Source organism: Nipponia nippon, unplaced genomic scaffold, assembly GCF_047370975.1.
Source record: "Nipponia nippon isolate SJK-2023a ecotype South Korea unplaced genomic scaffold, ASM4737097v1 scaffold_3, whole genome shotgun sequence".
In the NCBI taxonomy this organism is placed as follows: domain Eukaryota; kingdom Metazoa; phylum Chordata; class Aves; order Pelecaniformes; family Threskiornithidae; genus Nipponia; species Nipponia nippon.
In genome coordinates this window covers 110,876,715-110,901,104 of record NW_028262347.1, presented here as the reverse complement: position 1 = coordinate 110,901,104, position 24,390 = coordinate 110,876,715, and the positions used below count along the sequence as shown (strand labels likewise).

The 24,390-nt window shown below is 59.6% G+C and overlaps 1 protein-coding gene across 2 annotated transcripts in view; it reads right to left on the bottom strand.

The window, feature by feature from the left end:
- Positions 1 to 17,977, bottom strand: part of SLIT1 (slit guidance ligand 1) — a 64,090-nt gene extending 46,113 nt beyond the window's left edge. For both annotated transcript variants that reach the window (XR_015706556.1, XM_009466146.2), the window contains exons 1-4: positions 17,746 to 17,977; positions 5,367 to 5,438; positions 4,982 to 5,053; positions 4,260 to 4,331 (exon numbers count right to left, since the gene is read on the bottom strand). Coding sequence is in view for 1 of the 2 variants with exons in the window: in XM_009466146.2 (XP_009464421.2) it covers positions 4,260 to 4,331; positions 4,982 to 5,053; positions 5,367 to 5,438; positions 17,746 to 17,948 (419 nt within the window). In the remaining variant the exon portion in view is untranslated. The remainder of the gene's footprint in view (positions 1 to 4,259; positions 4,332 to 4,981; positions 5,054 to 5,366; positions 5,439 to 17,745) is intronic.
- Positions 17,978 to 24,390: the final 6,413 nt, after the last annotated feature.

Genomic DNA, 24,390 nt, shown 5'->3' with positions numbered 1-24,390 from the left:
TCCTCCTTGCATCCCCCACCCAGGACCCCCAAAGGGGCTTAGAAACAGCTTCAGGAGGAGGTTTTAAAGGGAGGTGGGGAGAGAAGAGAGACAGGGCTACAAAACTCCTCTCCCATCCTTCCCCCATCCCTCCCAAGGGAGCAGAAACTCAAGGGCTTCGGTTCCCGCTCCCAAGGGAATCCAAGGAGAAAAATAACCTCCTGCCAGCTCAGGAGAGATACTGAAGTGAGGTCTGCTGGCACTGGTGCGGAGCCAAGATATGCACGGCTGCAGGGCACTGGGGACCAGCGCTGGGCAGTGCAATAGCAGAGGTCACCTTCTCACACGGGTAATTTTCCTCGATGGAAGGAAAGATCCATTTTTTTATCAGCTCTCCACCTCACAGGAGACCTGCTCTTCCCCAGCGAGCTGTGAAGGGGACCCGGCCCCCCACAAGCCCATGACACTTTGTTCTTCCGTCCAGTGCTGACAGTTTAATTAAACCCATTTTGAGATGGGGTCGCTGGGGTCAGGCGCTCTCCAGCGAAACCTCAGATCAGCACCATTTCCAGCCACCAGGACTGCTTAATGAGTTAGCCGCTCGTTGTGGCAGATATAAATAAGGGAGGCCATGTGGAGAGTCCTCCTGCCTCTCGGCCCTGCTGCCGAGGCGCTGGCACGGCCCCCCTACCCCACCATCTCAGACCGAGACAGGCTCCGGGCAGGCGTCAGCTCAATATTCCCAAATACCGAGGGGAAAACATTCCTCTCCAGGCATCTCAGCTCCCCCACGCCCTCATTTGAGGTTTGCTTTCCACTGGCCCTTTCCTGCCATTCCCCAGTTTATTTAAGCCCCGACGGATCAGGTTTAACTCAAACCCGTTCCATTATCCCGATGCACAAATGCTCTTTATAGCCCAGCTCTGAGTAACTAATTGCAGCTCAAGCCGGGCTGGGAGACCACAAAGCACCACCGACGTGGATTAGGCTTTGACACTCAGACCCAGGAGGCGGACACACAGCTCTCCATCCCGACCCGAGCCCAAGGTCCTCCTCTGTGCTTGTGAGATATTTCCATGAGGCTCGAGGTACAGTGGAAAACTGCTCCATGGGTATCACATACCCCATATTCAACAGACTTGCCTTAACCTGCTGCTGTGTTACTGAGGCATTGCTGAAGATGCCTCAAGACTAAGGCCAGAAGAGGCTGGACCAGCCAGGCCAGCACCCAGGTACCCATCTAAGCAACCCCCACTGGTTCCTGCATCTACCCTTGGCTTTCTGCTTCAGTTGCCCACCTGCCAGACCCGGCAGCCTCATTTCCCAGCTAAACAGATCCCAGCCCGACTCGTTCAGCCCATTTCTGCTAATTCAAGACCTCCCAGTAGCAAGGTGTGAGGACACAAGTACCTAGTAGGTACCCCAGGAGCTCAAGGAGCACATCGTGGGTGGCCACAGCAGCCAGGGCATAGGGAAGCCTGCACAGGCACTGCTTGCTGGAAATCTGGAAGAGCACAGTGCTGGTAAGAGCCCTCTCTTCCCGTCTCATCTCATCCCATCCCACCCTGACCAGCACAGGTCCCAGCCTGCCTCTGGGGCAGGGAGGGGACACCGAGCGGTGGGGCCACCCCAGATCCATTTCAGCAGTTAAATAAGCGCAAAGCCTGGTGGAGAGGCTCCAATTTCAGTTCAAGGCGAGCTGATTTCAATTTAGCTTAAACCTGCTCCCCACTGACTCATATCCCTGTAGCCTGAGCCAGGTTTGCAGCAATTTAAGAGCATCCTTATGACCTCCCGCACCAGCCAGACTAGCACAGGTCCAGATCCCACCTCCTGGTAAGCCAGTGTGACGGTGTGTCTAGACAAGATCTGCCCTGGGCACCCCCTACTCTGCTGTCCCCCTCAAACCATCCGTGGGCATCTCAGCAACAGGCAGCCACAAGGAGAGGGAGCAGCAGGTCCTCTGGCATGCAGGGCTTTGCTGCCCAGACGCAGCACCCGAGGCTCTTCCAGGGCAGCAGCTCCCAGTGTGCTCTCTGGGCAGACCCCAGCACCACATCCCTGTCCTCACTAAGGCAGGCAGCATGTGGAGTAACATGCTGCAGAGAGGGAGGGCAGGCAGCTCAGTGCGTCCCCCCTCCCAGTCCCGCAGCACGTCACGGGGACCCTCTGCTCTGGGTGTGCATCAAAGCTCCCCAAGACATGGCACCTCCTATAGCTGAGGGGCTGCAAAAATCTGAGCCTGCTCACACAGCCCCACATTGCACAAGAAAAGCTCTGGGTGCTGGTGTCCAGGCGGCGGTTGTCACGGCAGAGGTGGTCAGAAAAGAGCTTCAAGGCAGGGCAGGAGGGAATAGGTTCAAAACAACCACCACATCATGGGGAGCAACAGTAAAGAAGCAGGCGGAGGCTGAAACGCACCTGCATATGGGGTGGCTGCAAGGAGCATCCTGCACACCCCTCCTCACCCACGGCAGTATGTACAGCCCTGTGCACACCATGAGAGGGTGCGTACAGCCCCGTGCACACCGTGCCACAGCCCCAGCCCCACGCGAGCCTGGGGGCTGCGGTGGGGCACACTGCACCGCCCGCCCGGGCGGCTGCCCTGCTGCATCTCCCCAGTGAACTGCTGGGGTTTGCTTTATGAAAGAGCCTGGTATTAAATCTAGAGATTAGAAGGAAAACATTAATGCTTGTAAAATAATTCTCTCGACCGCGTTTTTGTTATGCAATGGGCGGCTGGAGGAGGATGGGCCCTTGCTGGCGCCACGATACGGCACAGCTGAGCTCAACAAATGCCATTTGATAATTAATTGAACGCCTGTGCTATCAGCTGCCATTACCTAGGCCCATCTTTGGCACAGGTCCACCATTTCACACATCCCACGCTGGCAACCCACACGGCGTTTTAACCCTTCATTACACCGCCTCCGGCTGGACTCCGGGACTGACTCCCTGGCACTGTCAGAAGAAACCGGCATCGCCACTGAGCAAAATGGCTCAGCCGCAGACTGCCTGCATGGGCAGGGCTGCCTGGCCCCGGACATGGCCATGCTTGTCCTCACATTGTCTCAGCCCATTCAGTTATTTCATCCACTCCTACCCTGCCCTGGGAGGGACCTGGCATCCTCATTTCGCAGCTGAGAAATGGAGATACAAGATGCAGTAAGCAGAGAACTCATGTCCTGGCCACAACAGCCCTGCTCCTACGCACTGCAAATCAGTCAGAGGGTGTAAGCATCTTCTCTGAGCGATGGAGAGCACCCCAGGTTGGTACGCACCCTCTCCTCCTCACAGCCCCCTTCCCAATGTACGTGGGTACCTGACATAGCTGAGAGCGGTAAATGCTTTGTTAAGAGGATTTCCTGCAGTTTGAACAATGCTGGCACTGCCAACAGCACCGTTGCCCAAACAAAGCAGCCCCAGGCAAGGGAAAGCCAATATGGAAAAGAGAATATTTATCAAAACCCCAGCAGCCCTCCGCAGGCAGCCTGCTGCTGCACGGAGGGAGGAGGAGCAGAGGGGTCTGCAGAGCTGGGGCTCGCACAACAAGAGACAGTCCCTGGGGGTGCTTCTGCAGTGCAGAGGGACAGGCAGGGATGGGGCAGGCAGGGCTGCACAGGGAGCAGGCAGCAGGCACGAGGGGCTGGATCTGCCCCAGGCAGGGCTTCCCCCTCCTTCCCCAGGCTGCTCCAGACACCGGCAGAAAGGCAGCTCCTGAGCAGGACCATGGGGCTCTCCGTGCCCTGCGGAGGTCCCTGGGCAGGACATGACTGCCCTGGGGACATCCTCTTCCACCCTCCCTCCATGACAACCTAGTTTAGGGCATAAGGGCACCCCACTCCATTGCTTGTGATCCACACCCAGAGAGGAGGCCGCAGGGCTTGCAGCACCTCTGCAACTGGCACTGTGCAGGCACAGCCCAGCTCGGCGATGCCAGTCCCAGCCCAAACTGCCAGCACCTCCTTCCACATCCCCATGCACTGCAAGGATGTTTAACGCAGTCTTTAACAGCACTGGTCTCAGGTCTTCTGCAAGGCAAAGCCGATTCCCTGCCATGCTGCATGCTCGGGTTGCTCAGAAACAGGGTGCGTCCCCCTGCCACGCACCAGGTGCTCACTGGGACAAGACACTGGTAACCACCAGCACAAACCCCCAGAAGCAGCACCCTCCTGGGATGTCAGTGCCCCTCCAAACCCCACGGCAGCCCCAAGCAGCCCCACAAGTAAGCCCGCGCCACGGCCAGGCAGGGGAGCCCCGCCAGCACGGAGGGTACTTACAGCCGTGACAGCGCCTGGTTGTTCTGGAAGAGGAGCTCGGGCAGGGTGTGCAGCTGGTTGCGGTTCAGCCGTCTGCAGGGAAGGAGGAAAGGGTCAGGGTTTCAGGGGCAAAGCAATCACTCCTTCTGCAACCCAGCTGGCAGCTCCAGGCACAGCTGGGGCACTTTGGCTCACTCAGAGGGGCCATTAGAGCAGAGCATCCCACCTGGCGAGGACACCCCTGTCCTGCTCAGGGCACTCCCAGGCGGGGGCAACCAACGGGGCATTAATAGACTTACTCACAATATTGTAATTACATGCAGACAGGACTCCAAGCTGTTAACTGCTGATTGCTGCTTAACTGCGCTGTTAACCTGCTGCTCGCTCAGCTCCTCATATTTGCTCGAGCAGCTCAGGATTTTTAAACTGCTGAGCTATTTTACTGAGTACTGGACTGGAACTTACAGCTCCCTCGCTAACACACGGGACACAGCTGATAACAGTGAGAGTGATTTTGTTTAACCTGCCCCTCACCTCAAAAGCATCAGAAAGGACTTTAAGATCTATAGAAACAGAAATAGGTTTGCTTCCGACACTGTAAAATACCACCACCATGCAGCAGAAAAGCTGTTTGAAGTCAGGCGGCACTGATATATTATGGTTTAAGGCAAAAGGGAAAGGATGCTTTCCGCAACTAAACCCGGCGGCCCCTTGCCGACCCGCCTCCGCGCCCGGGCACTCACAGCCGCTCCAGCTCCTTCATGTCATCGAACGCCCCACGCTCCACCGTGCTGATCTGGTTTTCCATCAGCTGCCTGTGGAGAGAAGGGGTCAGCTTTCTGGAAAGGTGGTCCCCAGCTACCAGTCTCACCGGCATGGTCCCTGATGCTCCTCCAGACCCAGGGCCACCTCGCTCCCACCATCCCCTCAACACAACCAGGCCTCTCTCTCCCCAGTCCCTCCCAGCTGGAAGCCCACCGTGCTCAGCCCAACACAGACGCCCTCCAGCCCCGCCAGCAGATGCCCACCAAAGGGCTTGGCATCATCTCTACCAGCCCCAGGAGGGGTCACAAGCCAAGCACGGCGCCCGCCAAGGCCGGGGCAGCTGGCCCCTCGCCAGGAACTCACAGGACGCGGAGCTGCTTCAGCCCAGCGAAGTCATTCTTGTTGATCCGCGTGATGTTGTTGCCATTGAGCTCCCTGCGGACAGAAGAGGCAGAGGTCAGCGGGGAAGCACTCAGGAGGCAGCCAGGCACCGGGGCTCCCCAGTGGCTCCCCAAAAAGGGCAGGCAAGACCCAAAGGGCAGCAGTGGCCGCTGCATTTCTGGGCTTCCTGCTGGGAACATGAGGGTTGGCCACTGGCTCCAGAGAGGACCCTCATCCTTGATGGCCAGCAGTGCTGGGCGCACAGAAGTCTGGCTGGCCAGGAGCATGTAAGCTGGCATCTTTCATAAAGCAGCAACGGGCAGGGGCTGCTCAGCTCCCCCATCTCCCTGTCCCCACACTGGATGCCCCCCTTGGGACAGAAGCCCCAGAGCCATAAGCAATGCAACAAGCAGCACAGTGATGCCAGCAGCCGCCTGGCTGGATGTACATCACCCCACTCTGGAAATGCAGCAAACATACCAAACACACGGAGCCACTTAGAGAGGACAGGGGTAATAAGAAAGCAAACAACTGTCCCCCAGAAAAGCAGGACCCCTCCAAACACCCAGCTGCAGGTCACCCACATGTCCAGTTCAGTGCTCAACACCTCACACCTTCTTCCACCCTGTGCCACCTCTGAAAGAGCTGCCTGGAGAATAACCCACACTTCAGGAGGCACTTGCACGGGACTGGCTGTTTCTCCTGGCTGTTGCTCCCACGTACAAAAGCCCTGGGTGAGCGCAGGGACAGGCACCCCAGCCAGACAGGAGACGCCGTCCTGGCTTGCTGACCCTGCTGGTGGAAATAAGAGGGGGGGGGGGTTTGCCGGTGGGGTGCCTGCACCCGCCCCATGGCTCCTGTCCTGCCCAGACTCTGCTCAGCACCGGGGCAAGGTGTGCCCCACTGCCAGACCCACAGGTAGCAGGGGCTCTTCTCCCAGCCTGCCAGCTATGCCTCCCGGGCTCTCCCACCCCATGCTCTCCAGCATGCCCCTGCTAGGATTATCTTGCTTTAAAATATATTGAGCTGGGATTTTTGCCTCGCAGTCTCAGCTTTGCAGTGTTTTTCTGCATTAGGGGCTGTGAGCACTGCAGGGAGAGACAGGGACTGTCAGCCTTGGGACTCACAGCCTGCAGAGCTGGGGGTCCCTGTGCAGCACCCCATGGGCAGGAGAGAGCCTGCCCTCTCGGCAGCGCAGACCACGGCAGCGTTTGCTTCTTGCCACGAGGCCGATCTGCCCACGGCTTGCCCTGGGGATGGAGAGTGCCCATGGGAATGCACAGCCCGGGGAGGGCTCCCACGCTGGAGACCCGCTGCCTGTACTGAATGCAGACACGGAAATAAAGAGGAAACAAATAAACTACAGGAGGGGGAGGCAGTCAAAGGAGGGACAAGCTGCTGGAGCCAGGGCAGGGGAGAGGCAGGAGGGTGCCACCCCAGAGCAGGCTGCGGTGCCTGGGCAGGACCCCAGCACCCAGGACTCTATAACCCCCCAACCCCGGCAGCAGGACCGGGGAGCAGGAATGCCCCATGCCACACGAGGGGCTGAATACAAAGTCCATCATTTCCATCCAGAGCCAAAGCCTCCCTCCATCGAGCCCTGCGGCCATGTGAGGGGCCGAGGTCAGCGGCGGGCTGGCCCCGGAGCCACCGAGCAGCGTGTACGGTCACCGGGTACAGCCAGCGCAGCCGCGCACCCCGGGGTACTGCCATTGTCCTGCTGAAACGGCTGATAATGGCTAATGAGTTCCAGCTCGCCATTATAGCCTCGTAATTACACCGCTATTCAGCGCCCGAGATTGCCGGGCTCCTGCCATTATCCAGCCGTGTGTGCCTGTGTTGGGAAGGAGGTGGGGAGAGCACGTTACTAGGACACAGATGAATGCGAGCGGAGAATGAATAGAGGTTCCCCAGCCCCTGCGATTAAACTGAAACCCACACTCGGGCTGTGCAGCCCCCCGGCTCGCCCGGCTTCACGTCCACCAGTGTGCAGCGTGCACATCTGGCTCACATCTGGCTCCCGGGGATGGGGCTCTGACCCGCAAGGTTGCACCCTGCAGGACTCAGTCCTGCCCCTCTCCCGGGAGCAAAACCCACGGCCAGGCTGTAAGTCCCAGGCAGGAGGTGCTGGGGTGGGTCATGCGTTTTAGGGACATCTGTCACCGCAGGAGGGGTGGCTCGCTAGGGGCAGATGTGTGTGCCCACCTCCTGGTGGACCACAGCTTTGGGGCCAGCTAAGGGCAGGGAGAAACCCCGGCTTCAGGAGTGATTTTCTCCAAATGTCCTAAAGGGTCCGTGCCAAAGCAGATTGCCTGGGAAGCTCCCCCGGGCCGGGCTGGAGGCCAAGCTGGAGGTAACGGCACCCACCCGAGCTCCTGGCGAGGGAGGGTCCGCAGCAGCACTCCCATGTCATCTTCTTTTAAACATACCTAACATTACTCTGGCTGCAATGTGTAAGTGGAAGTTAGGAAATCTCCAGTACTGCAGAGGGAGCAGAGAGGCTTGATTTTAAAACTGCTCAATCTGAAAGCCAAGACTTACACCTCAGCCTGCAAAGCCCAAGGAGGGATTGGACACCTCTGGGGTCCTCTGAGCACCAGCACCCCAGAGCCTTAGCCAGAGCACAGGCAAAGCAGCACAGAGACATGCAGACACACCAAAGAGCCATGGACCGGACACAGCCAGTCCCTCCACATGCCAAAATCACGCTCTGCCCTCTCTCCCAGGCACCTTCTGGGATAGCACAGCCTGAACTCAAAGACTTTTCAGCACAAGGAGGCACAGGCAGGATGCACTGCCCTGGGGCAGTGCCTGGGGACATGCCACCCTGGGGGGCAACTGTGCTGCCCACCCAGCCCACACCAGCCTCTGCTCCCTGCGTGCTCACGGAGCATCCTCAGGGTGCACCAGGACCAGGTCTGGTGGCGGTCCCCGTGCGGGGCAGGGTCCCAGGGCCCCTTCACAGCCCTGCTCCCTCGGGGACTGGCCCTGCGTGCTCCCTGACAACTGCTCTCAGCATTCCCCCTTGCCTTTGTTCGGGTAAATGATGGCCTTTGCAACCAAGATGGGAACGAACAGCAGGTAAACCTTATTTGTAAGGATGCCGAGGCAACACTGCTATTTAACTTCATGCCATTTTTTCCCCTCTAAATCCCCTTCAGTTCCTCATGGAGATAAATTACAGTCTGCTGTGCCCAGAAAGCCGGATCCCCGCTGCTCAGCTGCTCACCCGCTGCCTCCGTGCCCTTTCCTAGTGAAGCAAAACACCCTGCCCTGCCCCGTGCAGCAGAGCTTTGATAAGGACTGATGTGTCTGGGGAGCTGCCTGGCAGACTGGTTGCATTTCTGGACTGTGATTTGAAAGCAGAGATGCAGGGTGTGCTCTTTTGCCGTTAATCCATAGGGTTTAATGCCAGAAAGCATCATCGCGTTCATCCCGGCTGCCCTCCTCTTCCTCCCAGCACCCCAAATCTCACACTGCCGCTGGAGAGGCAGCGAATTTTTATTTGCAATCTTCAAGTTTCAGAACCCTCCTCCCATTTCTCCCTGGGAAGAGGAAAGTCATTAAAACAAGCAGTCCCTTTGCTATGTTGCTTGCGGATCATCCCACTCCCAGATGGGATGTCTGTGTTGCAGCAGGGTTCGTTAGACTGGATTTGCATAGTCTGGGTTTATATTTGGTTTCTAGCTTTGGATGGCTTATTCCAATCCCAGGGGGTCTGATGCGCCTTTTCCCTTTGCAGGGTTTGGAGCTACGCTAACTCAGTAACAAGCTCAGAGAGTGCAAATGCTGAGAGGTAATTTATTAAATACAGCCAACATGAGTGATATTTCCCTGGGCACTGATTTATCAGGAGCGGGAAGGGGAAAGAGCAGACAGCGCAATCCCACTATCCATACTCCGTTGCAAAGCATCAGCTATTCGGCATGCACGTGACTCCTGTCCTTGTGCTCAGCTCAGCTCTGCTTTCCCACCGAGGCAGAAATCCTAATGGCTGCGCTCCCCAGACTCCTGCTTTTAAGAAGGCAGAGGGAAAGTCTGCGACACAAAACCCTGCATTTGCACCCGCAAGCGGAGATGTGTCCCGGCCCTGCCAGCACCAGCACAGAGTGGGTACGCACAGCGCCCAGGCGGTGACCACAGGGGCTGGAGGAGAAGGGTCTGTGCCAGCAACACCTGCAGCCAGCTGTGCTCCTGCGGTCCCCTCTCTGAAGGCCACCACTGCCCCACTGCTCGGCAAGGCCGGCAGTTGCTTCGTTGGTGTGATGCATCCATGGTCCTCACCACCCTGCCACTTCTGCCCTTGGCTCAGAACGCTGGCCCTTAGGGACTCAGCTCCCCTCCCAGCTGCTCCATAGCCCTGACCCCAGCTGGAGTCAGCAGTGCCAGATAATAATCAGGGAAGCACAGAAATGAAGGCTGCAAGGTCACGCACCCCACAGCAGTATCTCTGCCACCCTCCATCAATCCTGACAGACGCGTACATGGCTCCTTCAGGGACGGGGACTGACGCTCCCCTGTGCCCTATTCCAGCAAGTCACTGTTCCTGCCTCAAGGACCATTTCCAAAACTCTGACCTGAACCCCTCTCGCTGCAGATGAACCCCTTCCCTGCCTGCCCTGGCCACCGCAGTGCGGAGAGCAGGCTGCTCCCTTGCCCATGCAGGTCCCCTCTCCCAGCCCCGTTTCCCCCAACAAGCCCCCAGCCCCCCAGGTGCAGCCCTCCCTCAGGGTCCCTCTGCCTTGAGGGGCAGGATCCGCTCAGCTCGTGCTTCCATCCCACATCTGTGCTGTTGGTGATCCTCTCCCACCAAACACCTTCCTCGAGTCACCAGGCAACAGCATCCTTTTTGTCAGCCCATTCCTCCTGCTCACCAAGCCCACTTTGAAATTTCAGCCTTCCCTCCAGCCCTCTTGCATCTCTCCCAGCCTGGTGGCATCTGCAAATGTCATAAGCAGCTCATGTCCCATCATGCAGCCTGCTAATGGAAACACGGACGAGGCTCAGACCCTGGACTGACCCCTGCGCTCAGCACTGGGGGACAGAGCAGCTGCAACTTTTCATCCTATACTTTTATTGCATTTTTCAAGTCTTCTCAAGATTTCACCCAGCTGCTTAAACGTAATTGAATGCCAGCACAGGCTCGCTGAGCTGTGCAAGCAGCAAAGGGCAGAGCAGAGCCCTTCCCAGTCCTGGGAGAGCTGGTCCCGTCCAGCGCCAACACGGAGGGATGCTCACCGCATCCACCAGCTCCCTGCAGCCCAAGGGGTGCACGGCTTGGCACTAGCCCCATCCCCTCCAAGGCGCAAGAGGGGTACGGGGGGCACTGGGCACACACGCCCTGGGCTGACACAGCTGCGCAAGGGACTCAGCACCTTCTCCTCCTTTTCCTTCCCATCCCTACCCTGACGAGATTCCTCAAGGAAGAGCAAGGGTGCCCACGGGATGCATCAAAGTCCCTTTAAGGGTGCCATACACCCCAGGGTGAATGCCTTGCCAGCACCCCCCCACTAGATGCCTGCAGGGTGATGTGCCCAAAGAGGAGAGAGCTCCAAGAGCAGCTATGTGCTGTGTGGGCTCATCTCAGAGTAACTGCCCCTAGCTGAAGGGGAACCCAACCACAAGCCCGGTGTTGGCCCCCAGAGCACGGGAGGCTCCGTAAGCTTTTACGAGGTACTAAAGCAGGTTAGCATCACAATAAATTTTTAAGCGTTACAAACAGCATCGATCGTGCAAGTAACGGTGAGGATCCGGAAAGCTTTCTGCTCTTCCTAACTTCTCTCTGGGGTTTTCATGCCACAGCCATTAGCTGCTCGCAGTCAGGGAGTGCTTTACACTCACGCAGCATCGTGGCGTGTCACCTTCAGGTTAAAAATAAATAAATAACCTCGCTCAACCCCAGTGTGAGAGAAAAGGCAGCAGGTTGTTTCTGTTTCATAAATGGGGAAACTGAGGCTCACATTTATCTGGATACCCTCAAAATTGGGCTTTTTGTGCTGTGCCGACTAGCCTGGCGAGGAGTATCGCTGCTCCCATGGCTCCTCTGCTTCCCAGGGCAGGGGAGGCAGCTCAGCCCTCAGGCTTCGTCAAGCCACTCAGCAGATCACGGTCCAATCCACCCTGCATCTTCCTCAGCAAACCCCCTTTGCTCATCCCTCCTGCAGCAGCGCACACCAGGGATGGGAAGACCAGTGCACCTGCACTGCTCAGTTATGGGTGCCTGCTCAGCCCCAGACCAGTGGGGTCTCCTGGAGCATCCCATTTTGGAGCTGGGGCTTCCTCCTACCGAGAAATATCCAGGGCCTGGAGCTTGCATCTCTCCCACTCTTGGTGCCCAGGGCTGCTCCTTGGCTGCATCGCTTGAAAAATTAATCTTCTCTTTTTTCTGATCTTCCTCCTCCTAGCAGCCTCTCTCCCCCACAGGACACTTGCCTCTGCTATTTTGAGCAGCAAGTGCATCCAAAATGCATGCCAGGGAAGCAGATACCAGCACAGCTTCAGAGCCTGTATGTGGCAGGGAGACCTGAGGCAGTTCCGGAGGGGACAGCCTGGGACCGACCCTGCATCAACGCCACAGAGAGGTTCCCGCCGTCCCACCTCATTCCCTTCCCGCTTCCAGCGGCACCACGACCCTGATGACCAGGCTGCAAACCATCCCCTCTCGCTGCCCACATTGCTAATTGCAGCCTGGCGCTGTACAGCAGGAAAACCTCCGCTCACTGCTGCTGCCACTGCAGCCGTCCCTGGCTGTCCCTCGAGCGGGGACAGAGGATAGGGGCCAGGCGCCAGAGCTGGCCTTGGAGCTACTCGTGCTGGAAGCCTGCTGGGGAGCAGTGATCTGGGTCTGACATCCCCTGGGATGGGGCCATTTGCTAACGCACAACTGGGTTTTATTGTGTTTCAGAAAAACACGCATAGAAACATTGCTTTGCCTTTCAGGTTTTATGAAAGGTTATTTCGGTAGCAATAAAGATGAAGGGGATGCGTCCATGGCACTAAGTACCTCTGGAGCGGGCAGGGAACCATGAAGGACTCGGATGCGAGACAAAGACAGGCTCCTTGGTTGCCCACCTCGCCCTCCTGTGCACGCACACACGCACACGTCCTGCTCCAGCACTTGCCTTGCCCGCCCATGCCAGCTCCCTGGGGAGCAAACCAGAGCAAGGATGGAGGAAGAGGCCCTCTCAACGCGGGGTCACAGGCTCGTACACCTTTCCCCAGACGGGACACCCTTTCCCTGCCCACACCGCCTCGGTGACACCCCGAGTCCCCTCTGTTCCCCCAGGCTGCGGGCTCTGCTCCCCCGCGGGGGTCTCCCGAGCATCCTTTGCATTTTATAGCTGCCTTGCTCTTCTGCTGGCTGGAGGTTCGGTAGGAAACAATGAAGTAGGGGAGCATGAAACTCAAAGCAAACGCACGTCCCATCATGAGCCAGCTAGACGGCTTCTGTGCATGCGTGTGCAGGGGGTGCTATCCTGCACTGGCACCGCTGCCGCCGTGCCCAGCACACAGCAGCAGCAGTGGCAGCGGTGTTTGAAGGTGCACATGAGACCCACAATTAAAGCCAGGAACAATTCCCCCTCTTCGCTCCCACCTCAGCAGCAAGGAATTGCCAGCAGCACAATGCATCATCCCGGAGAAGCAAAATGGCAGCACATTTAAGGCAAAAATATCTATTTTAAAGGATGCAATAAAACAGAGCCAGGGAAGGGTTTATAGGGAAGCAATTGCCGTGCGGGGTGAGAAGTGGTCACCAGAGGCCAATCCGCCCAGCTTTATTGCCTGTTACTGGTGACTTTTCCCAACCAGGGGACAATAGATCCTCCGCTATCAGCCTTGGCTCCAGTCAATACAAACACGACATAGTTTTTTAAACTAATATTTTTCCAGCATGCAATTCCATGGAGAGCGAGAACGCAGCGTTACCATGGCGATATATAGACAGCATCTGCCTTGGACGTAGCTGAAGGGAGAAATTGGAATAGAATTGCAAATTTCCTCCGTCCGGGAAGGCTCCCAAGGAAGCCACCGCAGCGGGCTGAGCAGGCTGCCTTCCCCAGCCAGCCCGCATCCTCCCAGTGCCCAGCACTGGCTCGCCCAAGAGCCGAGGGCAGCGGGGCCAGCCAGGCACTGCCCTGGCTGTAAATCGGTCCTGCATCCCACCCCAGAGCTCTGCAGAGCCTGCGCAGTCCCTCGCTGCCCCTGCAACCAGCCTGCTCAGCTGCAACACAAAAAACTTGCCTGGGCACCCCAGGAAAAGGAGAGGTTGAGCCCCCCAAGGTGCTTCCTAAGAATTAAGGTTCCCCAAAGCACCCCAAGGAGGCACAGCACAATGACTGGTGTCGAATACACCAGCGCTGCTGCAAGACATTTTGATTAACCGGCTAGAGGGAGATGCGCGTGCATGAATTAAACACGCGCTGAACAAGAGCTCGCTGCTGTAATTTCGGCAGGGGATGGTTAGGCAGTGCAATAGCATGCTTCAGCTGCGGCTGCCCTGGCATCAAGCTCCCATAGCCAAGGACTGGAGCTCAGCACCCTCTCCCTCCGCCAACAAGCTGGGTGGAAGACAGGGGAGATGGCAGAGCTGGCTGCAGTCCGGATGGGGCCCATTTCAGCACAGGCAAATCCCAAGTTAGGAGAAGAACAAGGCAAATGGGAGCCCCATGCAACGCTGAGGTCAGGGACCCTGGGAGGGAGAAGACGGAGCCAAGGGGGATGCAGTGATGGGGACCCTCAAACCCAGCTCTGCTGCCCCCCACGTGGGGGGAGAGGGCACAGCCGACAGCAAGATGGGGAGTGTTCAGCCCACCGGAGAGGGGGCGAGAGGGGTGAGTGGGGGAATTCTCAGCTGCCAGCTGAAAACTTCAAAAGCAGGAGCGAGTGCAACGCCATGAGGCTCAATTCAACCCCCATAAGCAAAGAGCTGGGCTGGAAGCAGCCATTTGATGGCAGTGAATTTGCATTGATCCTGCTGGCATGGGGAGAGTGACCCAGCTCCCCAACAGGGCAGCCTGCTCTTCAGAGGCGCTTTCAAGGAAAGAAAGAAAGAAAAGCAAGCAAACGGGGAAGGGAACCGTGCCCTTCTCCCACAGCTCTCCTCCAGCAGCTGAGACCCGAGGGACTCCTGGGAGCAGATAACACGGTAGTGCTGGAGGATTATCACCCCATCCTGCCTACGATGCCTCTAGGACCTGCTCTATCGTGCTTGCCAGAGGCGTAGGCAGGAGCACAGGCAGCTGTGCAAAGTGCCCAGAGATTCTGCTGCTTCCCCCCTTGCTGCAGATAAGCCTCTCCGCTCGGTCCCTGATCCAGGCGAGGGGGGGGTGGTGTGTCACCGTTTGGCATTTACGTCGGGTTGCAGACTTAGGGAGCAATGTGCTGTGCCCTGGTGCAAGGAAAGAGGGGTCCCCTGTCCCCCCATGCAGCCAGCACTCATGCTCCTTCCTAGACACGTCTCCAGCCCTTACCCGGCACCAACAGCATGGCGCTGGGCAGACATCACGGGAAACCTTCAAGCAGCAGACAAGACAATTTCTCCCCAGCCTATGATTCCCCAAAGTTGCAGTGACTCTGTAAGGCAAATAATGCCCTCTTCTTCAAAGGAAAAGGGTGTGTTTCAAAAGCGATGGAGCTCAGACCTCACCACAGGACGCTGCTGTCTGAGTCCCCATGACAGCTTCGGCAGTGCCAGCACACGTGGCTGCAGTGGCAGCACTGCCCTGTCCAGGGCTTTGACCCATGCCACCACGGGGCTCAGCCACCTGGGAGGCTGGATAAAGCCTGGAGCCTCCAAACACCACGCCGGGCTGCCCTGCAAGGCTGTGGGCATGCAACAGGCAGGCGACACGACAGCAGGGACACCACTGCTCACCAGCACTGTGGGACGCATGGTGAAGTCGGCACCGCTCACACTGCGTACCCTGGGGCTTGGGAAAAGCAGGCAGCAGAGGGCACCGGTAAGGGATTGCTGGCTTCCCAAAGCAAGCCAGCCTCTGGAGACAGCGAGTCCCAAGCCCAGACCCTGCTGCAGGCTCCCCTGCGGCTGCTAGCTGACCCCACTCCATCAAGTGGCGAGAAGTTGGAGACTGCAAGGTTGCAGTCTCTTTACAGGGAACTTGAACTCACTTACGATCTGTTACAGCAGGAATTCACTGCTCGGAGATAGACCTGCTCTGCACAGACACCCTCAAGCACCTGCAAGCGGGAAGTAGTTATCCAGCAGACAACACCCACGAGAGAGCAGTATGTCTAGCTCAACCCAGCCAGCAGATCCGGCACTGGCAGCTGCATGGAAATACAGAAAACGCAATGTTGCCGTGCAGCAACAGCCATGGAGAAGCGGGTCAGTGGAGGCAGAGCAGGAGACAGCAAGCAGGACCCACTGCCAGAGGGGGAGAGATGCCCTGCGGGGCAGGAGCGAGACATCCACCCAAGGGCATCCTCCGTCGGCCCACTCCAGCATCGTCTCGTCTGAGCGGTGCTGGGGACCTGCCCTGTGGGCAGAGGTAGGGGCTCGCTGCCCACTTTCCCCCAGCACCCTGCACCCGAGTGCGTGGAGAGCAGATGCTGCGGAGCCCACCGAGCTCCCCGAGGGGCGGAAAGGTCTGGCGCAGGCAGGAGCGGCTGTGCACAAACCTTCCCCCCAGCCCCAGGCAGGGAGGAAAGGGGGAGCCTGTCCCGGAGCTCACAAACTGGCTCTATGGGACTGCAGCTCGCAGCAGCCTGGTTGCTGTGCTGGGTAATAGTCATTTATATGACGGTAATTATGGCAGGAGAAGAGAAAACTCCACCAAAGCGGTGTCCCACAGAGCTCCCGACGTTGCACGCTGGGTGCAGCTCTGGCAGCTGCCAGGCTGCCTGCAGTCCCTGCCTGCGGGGTCTCTCCCCAGCTGCAGGCAAAGGGCACATTCACACTCCAGTAACCGGAGGCAGCACAGCACAGGGACAGGAGGGGAGCTCCGTGTGGGCGGCTGTCCCGGGACGCACCCTGCCCTGAGGAGGCAGCAAGGGGGGGTGTCGCGGCAGCCTGGCCCTATGGCTGGAGCTGGGACCGGGCACCCACTGCCCCTGAGTGGAGGGGAGAGGCTGGGGACACCTGCACGCTGGGAACCTGCCACCAGCAGCGGGTTGGACACATTCAGCTCATGCCCCTCTCCCCAGAGCGGGGACCCGCTGCAGCCGCAGGGCCCCCCAGCACAGAGACCTGCCCAGCCGGGCGCAGGGACACCCTGCTCGGGGAGCTCAGCGGGTGCTGCAGGACCCCCGCAGCCGCCTGCACTGTGACTGTGCTCCATGGGAGAAAAGCTCTCCTTACGGGGTCCAGCTGAGAGACCCAGGGACCACCCTGGGCGCCCCTGGGGATGTGGCAGGGGCTTTGATGAGCAGGGAGGTGCAGGCAGAGGGGACTGGCAGGGCTGGGTGAGCTGTGTGCAGAGCTGTAGGCTGGTCGCACCGGCGGGGTCCCCAGCACACCATCCCCAGGAGGGCTCCCCGGGGACAAAGGGGTGCCCAGCACGGGTAGGGGCTCAGGGTGGCGGGGACCTGCAGGCAACGCCTCCGGCTCTGTGAGTACCCCACGACAAGTCACAGGAGGAGCGGCCACACACCTGTGTGTGGGTGCCATGGGGCGCGCAGCCCCACACACGCAGCCCGTTCCGGGCTGCCCCGGTGCAAACGCCCCCCTGGAGCAACCCACCCCCTCAGGCACAGCTCCCATCCCAGCCCTGCTCCGCGTGCTTGCACGCACGCTGGCACGCGCGGGCTCTTGCACACGCAGGACCCTTGCACATCCCTCCCACAGACGAAGGGTTGCACACGCACCCTGCCCCAGCAGGCTCTTGCACACACACCGTTCCCCCCCTCGACGGGCTCTTGCACCCCCGTCATGGAGAGGATGATGCAGACGCACCCACCGACAGGCTCTTGCACACGCATGCCCCAGACAGGCTCTTTTACACAGACACCCACACACACACACACCCGCTGAACGGGACGCTGCACACGCACTCACCCCACCAGGTTCTTGCACCCGCACCTTTTGGGCAGGCTTTTGCACAGGCCCCCCCGGGCATTTGCACAAGTACTCCCCTTACCAGCCAGACGCATCCCCCTTGGATGGGCACTTGCACCCCCCCAGACAGGCTGTTGCACACACACCCCACGGGCAGACCCCTGCCCAGGCATCCCCTGACGGGCTCCCCGCACACGCTCCTCTCTTAAACGTATGCCCCGCGCCGGGCTCCCACACCCGCACCCCCCGGGGCAAGCACTGGCCCCAGCGCCCTGCTTCGCCCGCCCCGCACCCCGACACGGGCCGTTGCACCCCCAGCCGCGCCGGACAAAGCCCGCCGGTACTCACAGGCGCTCGGTGCCGCGGGGGATGCTCTTGGGCACGGCTCGCAGGGCCGTGCCGTGGCAGTCCACCGTGGTGCCGCTGCAGGCGCAGAGCGGCGGGCAGGCGGCGGCGGGGCCCCGGCACAGCGCGGCGCACGCCAGCAGCCAAGCGACGGCCCGCAGCCCCGCCGGGACCCCCGCCGCCCCCCCGGGGGTCGGGGCCGCCATGGCCAGCGGGCAGCGCGGTTAGGCAGCGGGGCCGCTGCGCATCACCGAGGGGAGCAGAGCAGGGCTGGGCTGGGCTGGGCTGGGCTGGGCTCGGCTCGGCTCGGCACGGCTCGGCTCGGCTGCGGGGCGAGAGCCCCGTCGGCGCACACCCGCCCTCACTGCCGCCCCATCCCGCAGCCCAGGCACAGCCTCCGCGCTGGCTCCTCCCTCCCTCCCGCCCTGCCCGCCCCGACGGCCCCCCCCCCCCCCGCCACCGCCGTCGCCGCCGCCCCTCCCCGCGCCCTCGGCACCGCCGCGGGTAGGAGCGGTCCTGGCCGGGCAGCAGCTACCGGTACGCCGGTAGCCGGAGCCGTCGGGGCTCGGCACCCACAGCAAGGTGGGCTCCGGCTCGGTCCCCCCACCCGGGACAGCGGGGTTCCGTGAGATGGCTGCGGGATGCCGGGGTGCAGGAAGGCGAGCGGGGAGGCACCCCGGGGTTTGGCAGAGACCAGAGAAACAGCCTGCGAACCATGCGGCAGCAGGCAGAGCGTTCCCACCTCTTCTCGGGGGGTGCCAAAAGCTTTCGCATCCCCCCGGTGTGCGCCAGGCACCCTTGGCCCGACTCCCACTTAGCCTGTCTCCCACCCAGCAGCCTGGAGCCCCATCCCCATCACCCAGAGCCCAGACGAGGCACGGGACCCGGCATCCTGCAGGGACCACACGGCAGGCTGGCGCTCATCGGCCAGGATGGTACCCAGTCTGCCCATGGGAAGCCTGCGGCCAAGCCCCCCAGCGCACAGGGGGACTCGGGCACGCACCTCCACTTTGCTCTTTGCCCCACACACAGACAGCAAATCTTGGCTGCGGCATTAGCTATGTCCTTTCCCACTCCAGGGGAACATCTTAAGAAATAAAGTAACCAAGATGTCTTTGTGGCCCAGGAAGAAAGAGGCAAAATATACCTATTTCAATGCAAAAAGCAAAGCCAAGAAGTCTTGTGAGCTTGGCCCCAAACAGTTGACGTCTCAGAACTGTGAGCGTTGCATTCATTTTATTACCTTCCATTTTCTTCCTTGAGGTCTGTAAATGCAAAGCAGGAGGGTGTAACCAGGAAGGCTGGTCACCCGTTTTATTAATGACACCTGAAACACTTGTAACCTCGTGGCTCCAAGAGCTGAGTCCTTAAGAAAAACAACAGGCATTTTGAGATGCCCAGCAGAGCCCTGGCTGCTGGCAGCAACCACTGCAAATGTCCTCCTCGGAGAGGGAACCCGTGGAAGGAGGGGAGATGGGAGCCTGCCACATTGCTCCAGCAGCAGGAGGAGCGGTGCGTGAGCACAGACACCCCACCGCGCACTCACTGCCCCAACCAGCAGGATATTTGCAGGGATGGTGGCAGGTCCTGGGGGCAGGAGTGCCTCTTAAATCAATTAAATCAATGCCCCCCACATACGGTGCTCCACAAGCTCCTTAATCAGGGTGAGAGGCAGGTGTCTGCACAGGGTCTCGCTCCGGCAAGGGCCACCTTGCACACACACACACAGGGCTGCACCAGCTTGGCCCGGATCAGCAGCCCTTTCCCATCCCAAATGCAGGCTCCCATCATCTGTCTGCATTTTCGTGACATCTCCTTCCTCTGGCCCCAATCCCGGGAGGAAGCTGTGCCTGAGATGGATGAAAGGGGTTTGTTCCTCGTTGCTACCCAGCAGCCCTGACAGCGAGGAAGATGAGCTGCTTCCCAGGACTCTGGGAGCTGACCCCTCGCTGGCACGGCTTCAGCAGAGGTGGCCCCACAGCCCGCCCTGGGGCTCCCAGGGACACCCCGGTGGCAGTGGCACCACAGAGCATCCGAAGGGGCCCTGTGCTGAACACCTCAGATGGATTTCAGGGGGTGAAGGTTGTTTCCTAGCGGCTTGGCGTTCCCCAAAGCTGGCTGCTACCAGTGTGATGCTGGTGACCCCCTTCCCTCCCTCCCGAACTCCCCCTCGCCCCTTGGCCAGCAGAGCAGAGCCGGGTCTTCCTAACCCGCCCTTTACCTCCAACACTGGCGGGAAGGCAGGAGCGGGACGTGGGATCTTGTTTCCTCTCTTTTGCGGGCACTTGCCCCCGGCAAATCCTTGTGATCTGCAGAATAGGCTCCCTCCGTCTCTGTGTCCAGCTGCAGTTTTACAGCTGGGCTGTGGTCTCGGCAGAGGGACCTGCCCCAGTTCCAGTGGGAGTACAGGGCTGGGATGCTGAAAACCCCATTTCAGGCCAACATCCACATTTTCTCCTGTGGATACCTCGACTCCTGCTCTCCTGTGAGAGCTTATGGACACCCCCTGCCACACAGCCAGCGCCCTGGCACCATGGAGCATCCCACTGAGCTGGGCTGCGGGCTGCGGCTGCCCCATCTGCAGCTGCTCTGGTTGCAAAAACAACCCCCTTCCAGGGCTGCCAACACGGCGAGGGCCAAGTGAGCCTGGTGAGGCAGGAGGGCAGGGTGGGGGGACGGGCTGTGCGCCGAGACCCCCCTCCCACACCTCAGCCCTAGGTGCATTTGGGCGATCCCAAATTGCCCAGGCACCCCGCATGGGGTGATATGGGCCTTGGAGAGCAACAGCTGCCCGGGAAAGGCCCAGGGTGCCTCTGAATATGGATGAGGAGCAGGGAGAAAAATAAAACCCAAACTTTTCTTTATTGGGGGAGGCCTGGTCCTGCCGTCTGCCACCGGGATTTGGGCCAAACTGCTTGACAGAGAGAGAGACCATCTGGATCGTCTGATGGGCTCTGAGTTTGGTTAAAATGAAGCAGAAGCTTTTTTTGCAGGAGAGGAGCTTTCATGGGAAGATCCGGGGAAGGATTCCAGGGTACGCGCCAGACCTGTCGTGCAAAGAGATGCGAAGCAGCTACAAAGCTTCAAACAAAAATTGCTGCCAGTTTTACGCCAAGCCCCCCAGGGCAGCATCCAGGCAATTCCACGCAGCCTGCCCCCGTTAGCTCTCCTGGGTTCTGGGCTGGTGCTGGGTCCCCGCCGGAGTTGCCGGCAGCCGATAGCACCTTCCAGCATGCCTGGGCTTCGAGGCAGCCGCGCTGCACCGCTGCACCCCATGCCTCGGAGCACAGGAGAGGAGACGGCACGTCCCGGCCTGTGCTTGCTACGGCATTTATGCTGTGCTTGGAAGCTGTGCCACGGCTGTTTCTAGCACACAGCAGTGCTCAGCCCTTCCCGGGGTAGGACCGAGCACTGGTGCAGAGCAGAAGCATTTAAAACGCAGGCAACAGCGTGCATGCATGGTGCCTGCTCCAGCTCCCCTGCCGAGGAGCATTGCCAACGGCGGGATCCAGCTCCCCTTGCACCACGGCTGTGCTTCGAACCCTTCCTCCCACCAGCAACACTGCTGGTTTGGGAGCGGCAGCCGCAAGATCCAGCTGGAGATGTGCCGGGAGCAGAGTGGCCGTGACCTCCGGCTGCCCGGTGTCCCCCGGAGCCCCCACTCGGGGCTGGCTGCCAGGCTGCCCGTCCACCGGCTGGGGCCACATCTGTCACGCCTGGCCAGCTTGGCTCGTGCTGGGCTGCCTTTGTCCCACTGGACACACTCGGCTTCGGAGAGCAAGGCACTGTGTGGGGGCAGGCCGGCATGTCGGCCCTGTCAGGGCACCTGTTGGGCTTGTGCAGCACGACAATGCCCTTGATGGGTCTATTATGGAGTGGTGGGGGCGGCCGGGGGCTGCTGGGATCACAGTAAATCTCGCCTGGTTAGCAGCAGCAGCAGGCAGGGCCGGGATGCGCTCTTTCTGGCGTCTCTCCAGGGACAAGCCCTGCCTCGCTGGCAAACAGCAAAAGCATCGCCCTGCAAATATGGCCAGCATCGCACTGTGAACGTGGCCAGCATCGCCCTGCAAACTGCCAGCATCGCCCTGCAAACACTGCCAGCGTTGCCCTGCGAACATGGCCAGCATCACCCTCTAGACACCGCCAACATCGCCCCGCAAACGCTGCCAACATCGCCCCGCAAACGCTGCCAGCATCGCCCTGCAAACGCTGCCAGTGTTGCCCTGTGAACACTGCCAGCATCACCCCGTGAACACGGCCAGCATCACCCTGTGCCAGCATCACCCTGCAAACATGGCCAGCGTCACTCTGTGAACGTGGCCCCACTGACTGCAGGAGACGGGGGCAGCTCTGCTGCCTGGGGACCTCACCACTGGGACCAAGCGAAGGGAACAGCATCCATCACATCCTCTGGGATGATGTGGGAGATGCTGAGGCTCCCAAGCAGGCGAACTTGGCCTCAGCCCCACACAACAGGGACTCTCCAAGCAGGGAGAGCCCAGCCTGTCTGGCTGCCTTGAACAACTGCAGAACAGCAGGAGGGGGACAGACCGCATCCCTGCTTCATGGCGTGGCTGAGCAGAGGGGCCGAGCCCCGCACCCCGGGTTCCCAAAACCAGCTCTAGTCCACAAGGAAAACATTTGCGCCAAGCAGCCCAGACACAGATGGGGAGAAGCTGTTCCCAGCACGGCTGGACACACCAACCGCCTGGGAGCTCTGCGGCGCGGTGCAAGCTGGTTTGAATAAACCACACGCGAGGAGGTGTTTGTGAGGCGCCTCGCACATGGAAACGCTATTGTTGGTGCAGCGTGGGATCGGGGACTCGGGGGTCCCCAGATGTAGCAATTGTTCCACATCCGCGCTGTGCGTACACACACGCTTTTCCCTGCTCGCTCTGCCTGGAGCCACTCATTAACCCTCCTCAATGAAGATGCATTGGAGGGATAATTTACTGTTTAATAGACTAACTTTCCATTTGCTGTTGCCAAGCGCATCCGACATATTTCTCCACAGTGTCATAAACTGCAGCTCCTCTGCCATAAAACCCTGCCTCCCAGTAGGAGCAGGTGGGTTTTCAGGATTCAGCTGATGACCTTGGCCGTGGGGTGAGCAGAGACACCGGGCTTTGTTTTTGGAGGAACAGGGCTTGTTCCCACCAACCCCTTCCGCCTTATTGCAGTCCCTCTTGCACTGACATCCCTGAGCTGGGAAACCATCTAACCTGAGAAATAAGGAGCGTCTCAGCCTGATGGATGAGGGAGGCAGCGGCTCTGTCCTGATTTTATTAATGAAGATGCTCCGGGTGCAGACGAGCTTGCCTGTGCTCCATATTTATGGCTAGCTGGCGGCCGGTCCCATGCTGGGATGTCATCAATAAGCCGCGTGCCTGCTTGGGCTCATTGTGCTTCCGCAGTCGCGGGCGGCTTTCCTGCGCCTTGCCGGTCCCACAGTTGTGAGCGCGTCTCCGCATCCTCGCTCCTCCTCCAGCCCTTACAGAGCTACAAACTACTAGAAGCTGGAAGAAAGTCAGATTCTGCACAACGTGGGACGGGGGAGCTGGTGCCAGCCCTACTTTGCCTCCGTCGCCCAAATTCCCACACTGTAGCGGAGGCACTTTCAGGGTGCAGGTGCTGCAGGAAGGAGCAGCAGCCCCAGAGGCATCAGCCCGAGTGACTGGCTACCAGGGTCTGGCTCTGAAGGACGGCAAGAGGATGCCAGTAGCCAAAAATAACTTGTAAGGGAGAGGGAAAGGGTTTAGCTTGCCTTGTGACAGCTCTGCTCAGCCCCAGATGCAGGCAGGGACTCTCACTGGAGCTGGAGGACCATGCCAGGGGCTACCTGCAGAGCTGATTTTTGTCCTTTGTAAGAGGGCATCCCTCCCCAGCCTCTTCCCTCAGCCTTCTCTGTGCTCTTTATCTTCTTGTTCACCTTATTTATAACCCCAGCTTCCTACCCCCTCCATCCCCCAGATGCAGCCAGGGAGGGGGTCCCGTCCCGGAGCGTGTGCTGCCAGCCCCCTCTTGTGCTGCTGCTGCAGAACGGCCTTGGTGAGGCACAACAGAACCAGAGGCTTTTGTGCAAGAGGTTGCTGAGATCCTGCTCCCCTGGGGCGGGAGGACGGGCAGGCAGCCGGGCCAGGAGCTTTTGCTCCTGGCCCGGCTGCCTGCCCGTCCTCCCGCCCCAGGGGAGCAAAGCTCAGGCTTTGTAAGCGAAAAAGTTGGAAGAAACAAACCCTAAAACAACCTCAGGCCAACTCGGACACCCCCACATCATAGACCTATGCATGCACGCAGTTACACACAGCCACAATGGCCAAAGTGGGTTTGCACCTCCATTCATCCCAATTCTCAGCTCCAGCAGCGCAGGAGCTTCAGCCAGAAGCAGGGAAGATGAAGTAGGACCCGGTCCTAGGAGCCAGGCTTAAAATCATGTAAGGCACCCCACGGGAGGGCTGGGTGGTGGATTTGTCAATCCTTCCCAGCAGCAAAGCAGGGGAGCCTGGTTTAGCCTGTGAAAGGAGGCTGGTTTAATCTGGGAGAGGTGGGACTGGGGAGGGGAGTGCAGTAATGCCCACTCCAGCTGGGACTCAGCAGGGAAACGAAAGCTCTGCTCCCCCCCGACCCAGACTGAAATCAGCACCTCAAAGA